Source organism: Antechinus flavipes, chromosome 3, assembly GCF_016432865.1.
Source record: "Antechinus flavipes isolate AdamAnt ecotype Samford, QLD, Australia chromosome 3, AdamAnt_v2, whole genome shotgun sequence".
NCBI lineage: Eukaryota > Metazoa > Chordata > Mammalia > Dasyuromorphia > Dasyuridae > Antechinus > Antechinus flavipes.
The window spans coordinates 304465064-304479059 of NC_067400.1; the positions used below are offsets into that span (position 1 = coordinate 304465064).

Genomic DNA, 13996 nt, shown 5'->3' on the forward strand with positions numbered 1-13996 from the left:
GATCCTACTTCTCCTCTTTGCATTCTTCTGTAGCCTATTGCTTTGGCTGAGCTTTATCGAGTGAAGCCACAAATAGGGACTATGGTACCTGCTTTCTTTCTTCTCTTAGCTACCCCTTTGTCTGCAACTGCAAAGGCCTTGAATCTTCTTAGAAAGAAGCCACTATGTAGATATAAGGTATTCTTTTTATTTACTATAGTTTTTTGTCTATTTGTTTTTAGTTGCTAGCATCATGCTGTGTTCTCTAAGTTATGAAGGTGTTTTTGATAGCTACAATAATTTATTTGCAAACCAAGACAACTATGCATTTTAAGTAGTGTTGCTTTTTAAATGACTGAATAAAGGTTTAAACTAAAAAAATACTACTTCTTTGATGCTTGAACTAAAATCTATGGTGGATTAACCTTTCTCTATCATTTTTGCCTTTCTGTCAAAAATAAGCATGACAATAAGATGTTAATAATAGATGTAAATAGAGATAAATTATTAGATGAAATCTATCTGCTATTAGGGTAGGGCAGGTGATGGTCTTAAAGAATGGCAAATGGCAAGGAAAGAGTAAATGACATTTTATCCTAGATACAAGGCCAGAAAGTCTGTTATCTTTAAAAAATTTTTTTTAAAGTTGCAATCTGAAAAGTCAAAACTTGAAACCAACTTGTACTGTGGAATTAACATTTCTAGGTGAATAAATGTTTCTATCTGTCTTCGACAGTAGAAGTCACAGGCATCATTAAATTACATAGGAGCATAGATAGTTTTGTAGGTAAAATTTAGTATTTATGCAGAATACTACAAGGCAGTTTTCCTTGGAATCTGTATGTTAAGATTTAGTTCCCAGACCCACTTAAGACTGAAAAACCTCAATTTCCAGGAGTTAGAATTCTCTTGTTTGATTTCTGCAAAAATGGAGTTTTGAGTATCCACTATTTATTGTCTTGTCTTTAATCAATCAGTCTTAAATCCAAAATGTGGCTATGTAGACAGGGTAAACAAAACTACCTTTTTATCAAGAAGGAAATAGAAAACCAATGTGGTAAATTTCTCATTCTAATTTTTAGAATTATTTGACATATACAGATCAGTCCCTAAAGCAATTTATGTGGGGGCATAGCAGGCAGGTATAAGGGAAGGAAAAAATAGTAATTTCTGGGTAATTGTGATGGGATCTGACATAAATATCATATTTTATGGTTTAAAAAAAGATTTAGAAAATGGAAAAGAGAAATGCTATCAAGTCTGGTGAAGGTTATTCTATTTCTTAATGCTTGAAGAATTGGGAATTTCTCACATAAGACCAAAAAAGTTGTTTGGAGAAAAATGGCATCAGTTATTCTTTGAAGATGTCATAGTTACTGATTGGACTTTGAAGTCTGAATTTGTAAAAATAAACAAAAACCAAAAACACTTTGTAGAAATTTCTGACTATATTTTCCCTTTAATTAAAAAACAAACTCCAAGGTTGTGTGTGTGTGTGTGTGTGTGTGTGTGTGTGTGTGTAAGAAATTTAAAAAGGAAGTGCTGCAAAAAAACAAATATAAATTTCAAAAATATCCTATTATTAAGAGAAGCAGTGTTACCATGGATAACAAATTAGTCTTAGAACCATAAAGTCCCGGGTTCAAGTCCTGACTAGCATGTATTGAATTTGTTACTTAGAGTGAGTCATTCATTTCAGTATCCTCAGAAACCTCTGAATTATAGAAAATTTTTAACCTAAGTTGGGAAAGAATATTTTCTCACCCAGGATGGCCTGATACCATGATCACTAATTCAGTCACTGTTCTTATCCTTATTAATATCATTGTGGCTCTAAACTATAACAACATTTTCTTTTAAAGCTAGAAAATTTTCTTCAAGTATAATAAAGATAATTTGAACAAAAGAATTTCAGTAAGGGGATTCTTCTTATAGTGATATCTTCGAGTGTGATCCTTTATACAGCATCCCCAGTCTCAGTGCAATTGTAAACTTCTTAAAGTTTGAGAAGTTTTAAGTTATCAGAGTTTTTAAGTGTTTAAGTTATTAAAACTAAAAAAAAAATCACTAAGACTTTTGGGACATCCTGTGACTATTATCTTTCCTTATTTTCAGAGAAAATGAAACACAAGAAAGGTAAATTGGTAATTGTTTTGTTAGCTCTGCTTCCTTTAGTGCTAATGATGCTTTGAGTGCTTCTGACACTAAGAATGAGATCAAGAGTAATACTGAGAAATCCAAGATGCTTCAGTATTGGTTGGTTGTACTTAATAGGGGTAAAGAGTTCAAGGCAAATACCAGTACACTGCAAGTGGTTTCTTTCCCCCATTTCTCAAAAAGGTTATTATTAGTGGTATCAATTAAAGGCAACATCATTCCATATCAAGTATGGTTAGGATGAGATGAGTTAAAGTGATGTTTTTCCTATCATCTTTTATTCTCCTCATTCTTTTGAAAGGTATAAGGTATAAGGGAAGGAAAAATAATAATAATTTCTGAGTAATTATGATGGGATCTGACACAAATATCATATATTCAATAATTAATTTCCAGGGATAATTGATATATGCATTGCTTTGTTTGGGAGGCTCTGAAAGAATGGGAAAGGAAAGGTATTAGACTGATTACCAAGCTGAAGATCTACAGAGCCATTGTGCAGACTTCATTGTTGTATACCTGTGAAACCTGTACAGTATGTATATATGTGCCATGCCAGAAAACTGAATCACTTTCATTTGAATTGTCTTAGGAAGATTATGACGATCACCTGGCAGGATGAAGTACCAGACTTTGAGGTCCCTTCTCAAATTAAAACTGCCAGACATTTCAACTCTACTGCAGAGAGCACAACTCTGCTAGGCTGACCACATTGTTCAAATCACAAATGTATACTTGCCGAAAAGATTATTTTATGAGGAACTCACATAGGACAAGTGGTCACAAGGTAATCAGAAAAAGCGATACAAAGACACTCTCAAGGTCTCTCTTTAAAAGTTTAGAATTGATTATATGACATAAGTAACATTGGCACAAGATTGCCTAGCATGGCGTGCCCTCATCAGGGAAGATACTGTGTTCTATAAGCAAAGCATAATTGAATTAACTCAGAAGAAACGTGAGATGTGCAAAGTTAAAGAATCTAACCCATATGTTCATAAGGACTATTTGTGTCCAACCTGTGGCAAAGCATTCTTATCTTGTATCTGATCAGCCACAATCAGACACAATGTAACTCAATTCTAATATAGTGATGTCATTTTGGTCCTCTTTGAAAATGAAGAACTACAACCAACAAAGATTATTCATTCTAATCAATTCATTCAACATTTACTTGTTTACTATATGCCAGTCACAAAGACAAAATTATAATTGCCTTTTCTTTTAACGGTTGTCTTTCTGATGTTTGATAGCACCATCATTTTTTGAGTCACCTCTACCTTCATAGTCAATCTCACACTTTCACTTTTCTGTCTTCTGATGTGGATGCTATCTGATTTCTTACCTTTCTAGTCTCACAGAAAAGTAACAGAAATTAATTTGTCTACTAATATTTTCCACTAGTTCTCTTGCCACTTGACTCAGGTAACTGCTGAGGGGGAAACAGGTTTGAATTTGGAATTGAAATGCTTGCTTTCAAATCCTTGCTCTGCTCCTGATTACCTGTTATCGAAGTTTGAGCTTGGGCAAGTCACTTCTCATTACTGGGGCTGAGTTTATTCATCTTTAAAATGAAGATATTTAATTAGATGAGGGATTTTTTTTTTTAACTTTTATTGTATCATCTACCTCTTTGGCTATAGGTGGAGCCTATGAACCACTTTCTTAGAATAAAATATGTAAACTTACCAAAGAAACCAACTCTATTGAAATGTAGTTATCAGAATACTTTTTTTTTTAAAGCAAGTTGATTGACCCCAGGCTGAGACCCCCATGAACCAAATTATCTCTATGGTTTTCTAGCTTTAAAGTCTTTGCATGAGCCCCCAGAAAATCACTTTTTTTTTTTCTCATAAGCTGGGTCTGGAAACTTGCTTTGAACTATTTCAAGCTTTTAACTTAAAAAATGAATAATTTTTTGAATGATACACAAGTGGCATTAACAAATTCACAGAACTTCTAAAAGTACACATCTTAGACCAAGAGAATGTGCTGCTTGTTTCCTGAGAGAATTCAATTTCAATCAGGAATGTGGTATAAATTCCTTTGTCTTTTAAGCCTGGAACACATAGGTAGGTGGTTCTCTGCAAAGTTGCTTTATTTATTTTGTCTTCCTTTTTTGTGGGATTTTTTTGTTGACTGACTATAGACTAATTTGTTTATTGTTACCACTTCCTTTTTTAAAGATGGGCAGCAGAAAGGAGGAGGTAAGGAAAGGAAGGGGGTGGATGGGACTACTGCTAATCAGATTGTTAAATATAGGAATGAAGGAACAACTGAATCAAAGGTGTATGATCCCACCTTGTAGTTACCTTTTTGCTGCTTTGTCCCAGTGACTAATACAACAGTCTGTTTCTACTCCCACAAGCTGTCTGGCTCATCTTTTTTATTTGTCATCCACACCGGTAATGATTGCTCAATCCTGGTTGGGGGTTTAAGGTAATTCTATTCTTCTATTTTCTGAACTTCAGGAGAAGGTAAAGCTTGATGCTGAGAGGGAAAAACTAGAGAGGCTGCAGGAAATATACTCCGAGCAGAAGACCCAGCTTGACAATTGCCCTGAGTCCATGAGGGAACAGTTACAGCAGCAACTGAAGAGGGTCAGTAGCAAACAGGAATGCACCACTTAATTTTTTTCAAATTTTCCTTTTTCTTTTTGTTTTTTTTTAAGTGTCCAATTTCCTCTCACTCATTTAATCATAGTACAAAACATGTCCTTAGCTGTCTGCTGGTTTAATGAATACATCATTGAAGTGCATGGTGACCATGGAAATAGAGCTTTTAAGGAGCCAAAATGAAAATCATGAAACACTCATGATTCTCCACTTCTCATCTCCTCCCCGTGTCCCACCCCCCAAAAAAAATTTTGCTTAGTGTCTTAGTTTAGACGGCAAAAGTATAGTAAAGCTGAGACAATTGGTTGAATCTACATTCACAGTTGTTCAGGAATTGTAACTGATATCTGACATTCCAGCACTGAAATTAGCTAGCATTAATAATTGACACTGTTCCCCTGGATTTCCTATTTGCTATGTAGTGATTGCTGTTTGCTATGTTGGCTGTTTAATGTTTTTCTAAGCTTGCTTTGTAATCTATCCCCAAAGTAGCCATTTTTCAGACTGCTTATCTTTCACCTGTTTTGATGTTTATTTCTTTTCTTTCAGCTTTCTAGTGACATCACACTGAAATCATTATTATCTAAGCCACATACCAGGGTACACAGTATTATTCAGTGCCCTCAAATTGTACCATTAGCTATTATTGCTTGAAAAAACCTTATTGCACCATAGAAATGTCTAGTCTAACTTGTATCAGCTAAAACTTGATTCCATGAATACTATATTGTCCCAGTGTTCATTCATTTTTTGGTTTATTTTTTAAATTCTTATTCTGTGCCAGACACTGTGTTTAAGTGCTAAGAAAACAAGGAAAAGATGAGACTGGTTCTCAAACGTCTTGCTGATTTCCTATAGATGAAAATGAAATTAGATGCCCACCCATTTTCATAAATGTGATCCCAAAATATAAAGTTTTGTTGCAACATGAACGCCAGATTTTGTTCTCCATAAAGAACAAATTGAATTAAAATATTGGAGAAATACATTGTCTTGAAAGCAAAATTATGATATAAAGAGATTTAGCCCCAGAAGAGTAGCCATTAATGAGTGAAAAATAAAGCTAGTTTATTCATTGTATCACATTTTTCTCTCTTTAGAAAGTTAAAAAGTGAGCCATTGTAAGACAGCAGCTATTGAGAAATTCCTTAAAAGACTTTTTTTTTTTTTTAACAATGTGCGAACTTTTATCATTAATTTAAATCATTTACCTCTTAGAATCTCAGGATAAAGAAATCTTTAACAGAAATGTAATTTAATATTACAATTGAGCTTCCTGATTTTTTAAAAGGCATTCATTTCAAATAACTTGAATGCTGAATAAAGATCATAGTATCTACTGCTTTAACTAGTGTTATTCCAAATAGATTCAAAAATTAAATTGCCCTCCTTTAGTCAATTATTGTGGAAAGCTGGATATAATCCAATAAACTGAAACTTTGCTGATGTGTCAGTACCATAATTCTAGAGGCAAAGTTGTGTTATACACACACACACACACACACAACACACACACACACGTGCGCATGCGCGCATGCCTAAACCATAGAAAATAAGATTTTTGAAAGTACTTTGCTCTATTTATCTGCTAGTTAAGACTCTTAATTCCTTTTTTAATTTAAAAAAATGATTTGGGAAACTTATTTCTGATTATCCATTCTTCTCAAAAATGTTTATTTTTCAAGATTATATATACTGACAATTCTGGCATGGAACTTGGGATTCCTTGTTTAAGATCAGTAAATATATATGACTGTGTATCTTTTACTTACTCTTTCCTTTAATTTCTTATTCTGTTCATCCCATGACCTAGTTGTTTTCTTATTTTACATGAACATTGGTTTCAAATAATACTTTATCAAGTCCATTAATATTCTTTATCAATATAATACTTTATCAAGTCTATTAATATTATGTCAACACAGAGTTGACATAAATACTGCTCCTTTTATTCTAGGCTCTATGCAATGTCTCATAACGTTTTTTCAAGTGTTCTCAGGGATCTTGATTACAAACAGAAAGGAAGTGAATGCAGATGACCTAACTCTGTATCATACAAAGTCCAGGACTCCCTTCCTTTCCTTTCCCACAAAGAAACAATGTGAAACTCTTGACATAAAAGCCCTTTCTCTGAAAGATAACTGACATAGATGTGATAAATCTATTTCAAGGGTTGTTTTAATCTTGTTATCCTCCTAGAGTCAGTCCACCATTTACCAACCTCTTTAACTTAATCAGTAGCTTAGCTCATTTTGTGATAATTCATTTATGCTAGAGACTTCAACCTCTTTTCCCTTTAAACTTCAAACACTTTCAAAATGCTCCTAAAATAAAATCTTTTTACTCAGGGACTTTATTAAGTTAACCATAGATTCAGTAAAGTTAACTTGTGTTTTATTGGTATTCAGTCATTTTCCAGTCATGTCTGACTCTTCGTGACCCCATTTGGAATTTTCTTGGCAAAGATATTGGTGTGGTTTGCCATTTTCTTCTCCAGCTCATTTTACAGATGAGAAAATTAAGGCAAACAGGGTTAAATGACTTGCCCAGGGTCACACAACTATTAATTATCTGACAGTGGATTTGAACTCAGGAAAACAAATCTTCCTAAATTCAGAACACCATCCACTTTGACATTATTTTTGGCACCACTAACTTTAGTACAATGATAGTAATATTTTGATAAAGTTGTTTTAAGATGAAGTAATAACCCTCCTTGAGGGCCTATTATTGGCCCTTCTTTTTCTCCTCACTCCCTTCCTTTCCTCCCTCTCTTTCTCTCTCTCTCTCTCTCTCTCTCTCTCTCTCTTTCTTTCTCTCTCTCTCTCTCTCTCTTTTTCTCTCTCTCCTCTTCTCCCTCCCTCCCTTTCTTTTATTTTTAGAAATCTTAGCTGAAATTTAGAGATTATTATGATGATATGCATACAATTTATGTATCCAAGTCACTAAGAATCCAAGACCTTTCACTTCAAAATTATTGACATAGATCCAGTTGAAATTGGCCAAAAATAAGTGGTTTAATGGCTTGTGGTTGCTATGGTAGTGGATATGGAAACTCTGATGAAGTTTTTCCATGACAAAAAAGACCCCATCATTAAGATATGGATGAAATAGCAAAGGAAGTAGTATAATTCCCACAATTGCTGAATAGTGGTACCTAACAGAAGAATTCCTGAAATTGTCAAAAAGTTTACTTCTTCTCTCTGGTGGATATTTGGCTTAGTAGAAGATTCTGGCCTCTTTTACTATCATTTTATATATATATACACACTCACATACATACATTCATTATCTAGAGATATGAAATTAAAAAGAGCACTTGACTAGGAATTTGGACTTCCCATATAACCACCATCTAACTGTCCAACAACAACTATGTCACTTCTTCCCTTTGAACCTCAGTACCTCTATATGTAAATTAAGGATTCTACTAGCTAATGGCTGAAGTACTTTTGAGCTCTAAAGTTCTTTGATTTGGTGAAAGGAGAATGTGAAGGTCGAAGCATGAACTGGGGTAGTACAAATCCCACTTTAGCTATCTACTAACTATGTAGCCATGTCACTTAACATTTCTGGACCTCCATTTCTTCAAGTATAAGATGAAAGAGTTGCTCCAAATGGCCTTTAAGCTGCCCTTTAGGTTTTTTGTTGTTGTTGTTGTTGTTGTTGTTGTTGTTGTTGGTTTTTTTTTTTTGTTTGTTTTGTTTTTTGTTTTTTTTTTTTTGCTTTGTTTTTGTTGAAGCAATTGGGGTTAAGTGATTTGCCTAGGTTCACATAGCTAGGAAGTTTAAGTATCTGAGATTGGAATTGAACTCAGGATCTCCTGACATCAGAGATAGTGCTAATCAGGACAGCCCACTGCACCATCTAGCTGCCTCTGAGTACCATTGCATTTCAGTGAGACTTGGAAGGAGCATTCAATTTGGGGTCAGGAGAAATTCTAACTCCTTTGCTTACTCTATAATACTTTAGAGAAGACTTTAGTTTTCTCAAATATAAAGCAAAAGCATTGAACTAGATTTTTTCCATTTCTAAATCTGTCATTCTATGATTGTTATTTAACTAAAATTTATAATTTAATTGTAGCTTTCTTGGGACACAGTACAAATTGCTAAATTAAGTTACTCCTGCCTCAATTTCCATTTCTTTTTAAAAATTAATTCCTTGTGGCACATAGTGCAATGGATAAAACACCAGCCCTTTACTCAAGAGGACCTGAGATCAAATGCAGTTTCAGAATCTTGAAACTTAAAAGCTCTATGACACTAGGCAAATCATTTAATCCCAATTGCCTCACCAAAAGAAAAAAAAATCCTTTTAATATAGGAGCATAGACTCTTGAAGGGGCCTCATAAACCATTGAGTCTAATTCCCTCATTATATAGATGAATGAATTGGGGCATAGAGACATGATTTATAACATAGCGTCTTGAAGGCAAGTTTCAAATCCAGGTCTTCCTGAAATGTAATTTAGTATTCTATTAATTACACAACACTGCCTCTCATTTTAAATTGTCAGGCAAATTGCTTTCATTTGCAGCACAAATTATATCAACATTTATTTTTACCATTTCCTACTTTGATAAACTCTTACGTCAGACACCCTCAGAAAAAATCTCAAACAAGATTGTAGTTTTGGATGCAGCTATTCTAACATAGTAGATTCTTATTTTCACAAAATGATTTAAACATCTCCCCCATAAATGAATTATTAACTAGTGGTTCTGTGAATTATATACCTCTTTTTGGGGATAACATGGCAGGCCTTGGTCATCAACCTGTTCTGATGAAGTAGGATAAACTTCCCTTGTATAAATACCACAATTTATTTGTCTGAAGTTGAAAACTTGAAAACTTTTTATCCCTATATCATCCATTCCTAAATCAAGTTTCTGCTATCCATTAAACTGACATTTTAACTGCCTATTTTTTATTTTAAAATGACCAATTTATATATCTTGATATTCTTTGGGAATAGCAAATTTGGGTCCTAATCATTCAATTTCTTTGCAAATTGTCATGGAAAAAAACAGAAATATATAAACAAGGTGAGAATTTTGTGAATTAAAAATTTGGAGACTTATCAAAAAAGAAGTATACATGAATATAAATGAATAAATAGACCTATCTTCAGAATGACTTTCTTTTATTTTGTGTCTTGTCTTCTTAACCAACTTTATAAGCCATTATGCTTATATAGAGCTTTGAACCAATACTGTGAGTGCTATTTTTGCATTTTTAAAAGGAAGTATTAGAAGAATGCCTAGAACTTTAGAAATGGAGAAAATTTAAAAAGCCCACACCCATATATAGAGAAAAATAACTTGTTCATCCTTACCAACCTACTACAAATTGCTTTCCACATTCTTTTGATCTACCTTCATTTACACTCAAATTGTCCCAAATTTTTTTTATTGAGAAAAGACTTTGTAAATAGCATAAAAAAATTTCTTTATAGTATGTCTAATGTTTATAACTTGGATTTTATATTTGGAAAATGACTTTTTTGGCCTTCCAGAAAGATGATTATTCCTTTTATTGAATTCTGTTCATAATACATAAATCATTGTAATTCATATTTTCTTCTTGTCTCCATTCTATCATGGAAAAAAATATGTGATGGAAAAACAAGCAGAATCAACAAATCACTTGTTGCAATCTCAATTTGTTATCTTGCAAATGGGCATTAATTCTCCAAAAAGGAAAAAAAAAAACTATATTCTGACCATTGTCAGTAATTTGTAATTTGAAAGTTTGTTGCAAAGTGGATTTGCTTTCTAGGATTTTATCTCTTGGTAAACTTAAAATTGACTCTAGTCAATCCTGGTGTTTCTTGCAATTGTCTCCATTTCTTTTCCTCAAAGGATGCTGACCTATTGGATGTAGAAAGCAAACACTTTGAAGATCTAGAATTTCAGCAGCTGGAACATGAGAGTCGATTAGATGAAGAGAAAGAAAAGCTGACCCAACAACTCTTACGTGAAGTAGCTGAATATCAAAGGAGCATTGTTAATAGAAAGGTAACTATTATGTCTTTTAAAAGTTGGGGGAAGGTCAAAATGAGTTTATGATTTAGGCATAAAGAATGACATTATAAATAAATTAGAAGAACATAGGGTAGTTTACCTCTCAGACCTGTGGAGAAGGAAGGAATTCGTGACCAGAGAAGAACTAGAGATCATTATTGATCACAAATTAAGTTAAAAAGTTTTTATACAAACAAAACTAATGCAGACAAGATTAGAAGGGAAGCAATAAACTGGGAAAATATTTTTACATTCAGAGGTTCTGATAAAGGCCTCATTTCCAAAATATATAGAGAATTGACTCAAATTTATAAGAAATCAAGCCATTCTCCAATTGATAAGTGGTCAAAAGATATGAACAGGCAATTTTCAAATGAAGAAATTGAAACTATTTCTTATCATATGAAAAGGTGCTCTAAATCACTATTGATTAGAGAAATGCAAATTAAGACAACTCTGAGATACCATTACACACCTCTCAGATTGGTTAAGATGACAAGGAAAGATAATGATGAATGGAGGGGATGTGGGAAAACTGGGACACTGATACATTGTTGCTGGAACTGTGAAGGAATCCAACCATTCTGGAAAGCAATTTGGAACTATGCCCAAAAAGTTATCAAACTGTGCATATCCTTTGGCCCAGCAGTGTTTCTACTGGGCTTATATCCCAAAGAGAGCTGAAAGAAGGAAAGGGACCCACATGTACAAAAAATGTTTGTGGCAGCCCTATTTGTAATGGCTAGAAACTGGAAAATGAATGGATGCCCATCAATTGGAGAATGGTTGGTAAATTGTGGTATATGAATGTTATGGAATATTATTGTTCTGTAAGAAATGACCAAAAGGATGATTTCAGAGAGGCTTGGAGAGACTTACATGAACTGATGCTAAATGAAATGAGCAGAAACAGGAGATCATTATATATGGCAACAACAAGACCATACGACTATCAATTCTGATGAACATGGCTCTCTTCAACAATGAGTTGATTCAAACCAGTTCCAATTATTCAGTAATGAAGAGTCATCTACACCCAGAGAGAGGACAATAGGAACTGAGTGTGTATTACAACATACACATTTTCACTCTTTCTGTTATTGTTTGCTTGCATTTTTGTTTTCCTTCTCAGAAGTTTTTTTTTTTCTTTCTAGATCAGATTTTTCTTTTGCAGCAAGATAACTGTATAAATATGGATACATATATTGGATTTACCATATAATTTACATATTTAACATGTATTGGACTACCTGCCCTCTAGGAGAGGGGGTGGGAGGAAGGAGGGGAAAATTTGGAACAGAAGATTTTGTAAGGGTCAATGTTGAAAAAAATGAGCTATGTATATATTTTGTTAATAAAAAGCTATAATAATTTAAAAAAAGTTGGGGGGAAAAGTATCACAGAAAGCACAAGCACCATTGACTTCATCAAACAAAAGCAATCATAATCTCCTTGATATAAAATATTTTGAATGCTGCTTTTATAATGATTACTAATTATTAGTTATGGTTTTTATCATATATTCAAAGAAGAAGAATTCATAATAACTTTAGGAGGATCACAGAATCACAATAATAATGATGAATAATTATTTGAAGCCATATTGAGAAAATGTCATTGCCTTTGTCATAAGGAACCTTGAGTCCATCATTAATAAATAAATAAAGTAAAGTAAGATTCCTGGGAGACCAAATACGTTCCATAATCTTTCCTAATTAAGAGGCAGTTTTCTCTTGTGCTAGATTGAATCTTTACATTACAATCTCTGAGGACTCAATGAGTGGGGAAGATTTGGAGGGAAGGAGAGAATTCGGAATTCAAAATTTTAAGAAAGAATGTTAAAATATAAAATGAATGTTAAAAGAAATGAATGTTAATTTTTTTTTAAATTTTAAAAGTAATTTCTGAGGTAGTATGGTACTGTGGTAAAAGTATTAAATATGAAGTACACAACTGATGTTCCAATTCCAGATCTATAAACTGTGACTTTGGGCAAGTCACCTATTTGATCTTTGGCCTGTTTATTCATCTTTGATGTAAATGAGTTGAAATAGATGACTTTAAAGGCCCTTCTAGAGCTATACCTATGCTTTTAGGATCTATTTTATCTTAATCAAAGATATTAAGGCAGTTAGGTAGCACAGTATTAGCCCTGGAGTCAGGAACACTCATCTTCCTAAGTTCAAATCTGGCCTCCAATACTTCTTAGCTGTGTGAGATTGGGCAAGTCAATTAACTTTGCCTCAGTTTCCTCATCTGTACAATAATCTGAAGAAGGAAATGATAAATCACTCTGGTTATCTGCCAAGAAAACCCCAAATAAGGTCGTGAAGAATCAAATGTATGAAAAATGACACAACAACAAAAAGGTTATCTGTTATTTATTATTATCTGTTTTTCAACTAGGAGAAAATTTCTGCATTAAAGAAACAAGCCAGTCACATTGTTCAGCAAGCTCAAAGGGAACAAGATCATTTTGTGAAAGAGAAAAATAACTTATTACTAATGCTACAAAGAGTAAGTGCTATCTCTTGCTGTCTGAACATTGTCTCTTGGTTTTACTTTTACTTTTTATTTTTCCCTTGGTTGCATTTAACCCAAAATATTTGTAAATAATACTTTGTCTATATTTTAATGTTTTAAAGATGAGGTATTTTTGAGGTATTAAATCCTCAGATTTTAAACATTGATTTCATATCTATAGATTTAGCTACATAGCTTTGTTTTTATCAAACATTCAATGTAATCTGTTTACAACACTGCCAGATACATTTTCTTTTGTCTCATCAGGGATTATGTTTGACTCAACCATCTTGTCAGGTTAATGGCATGACTTAGGAGTCCAGCTTATACACATGTATTCATTCCATTACCTTACTGGTATGTCTGAATTCTCATCATAGTCATTCCTTTGAATAAAGGAATTATGATTATAGAAGTTACTAGATAAAAAGAATAGTTCTTAGAGTCAGAAGTATTGAGTTTGATCTTGCTCTGTCATTTCCTAGCTGTGCAACCATTTAAAAATCACTTAACCTCTTTTGACTTCAGTTCAGTTTCCTCATCTATAAAATAGGAACAAAATTTGCAGGACATAACTCATAGATTGTTTTGAGGGAGGAAGTTTATAATTTTATTGATGTGTTTTATTTACATAAATCAGCTACATTTTCTTCTCTATCTCTCCAATGCTTCACAAATCTTTTATGACAAAGAATA

The 13996-nt window shown here is 33.2% G+C and overlaps 1 protein-coding gene across 4 annotated transcripts in view; it reads left to right on the plus strand.

Moving 5' to 3' along the window:
• The window catches only part of PHLDB2 (pleckstrin homology like domain family B member 2), a 138835-nt gene that overhangs the window by 62651 nt on the left and 62188 nt on the right, over positions 1 to 13996 (plus strand). For 3 of the 4 annotated variants that reach the window (XM_051985267.1, XM_051985268.1, XM_051985270.1), the window contains exons 6-8: positions 4608 to 4736; positions 10616 to 10771; positions 13184 to 13294. In XM_051985267.1, coding sequence (XP_051841227.1) covers positions 4608 to 4736; positions 10616 to 10771; positions 13184 to 13294 — 396 coding nt within the window. The remainder of the gene's footprint in view (positions 1 to 4607; positions 4737 to 10615; positions 10772 to 13183; positions 13295 to 13996) is intronic. The other variant, XM_051985269.1, reaches the window with a different exon arrangement.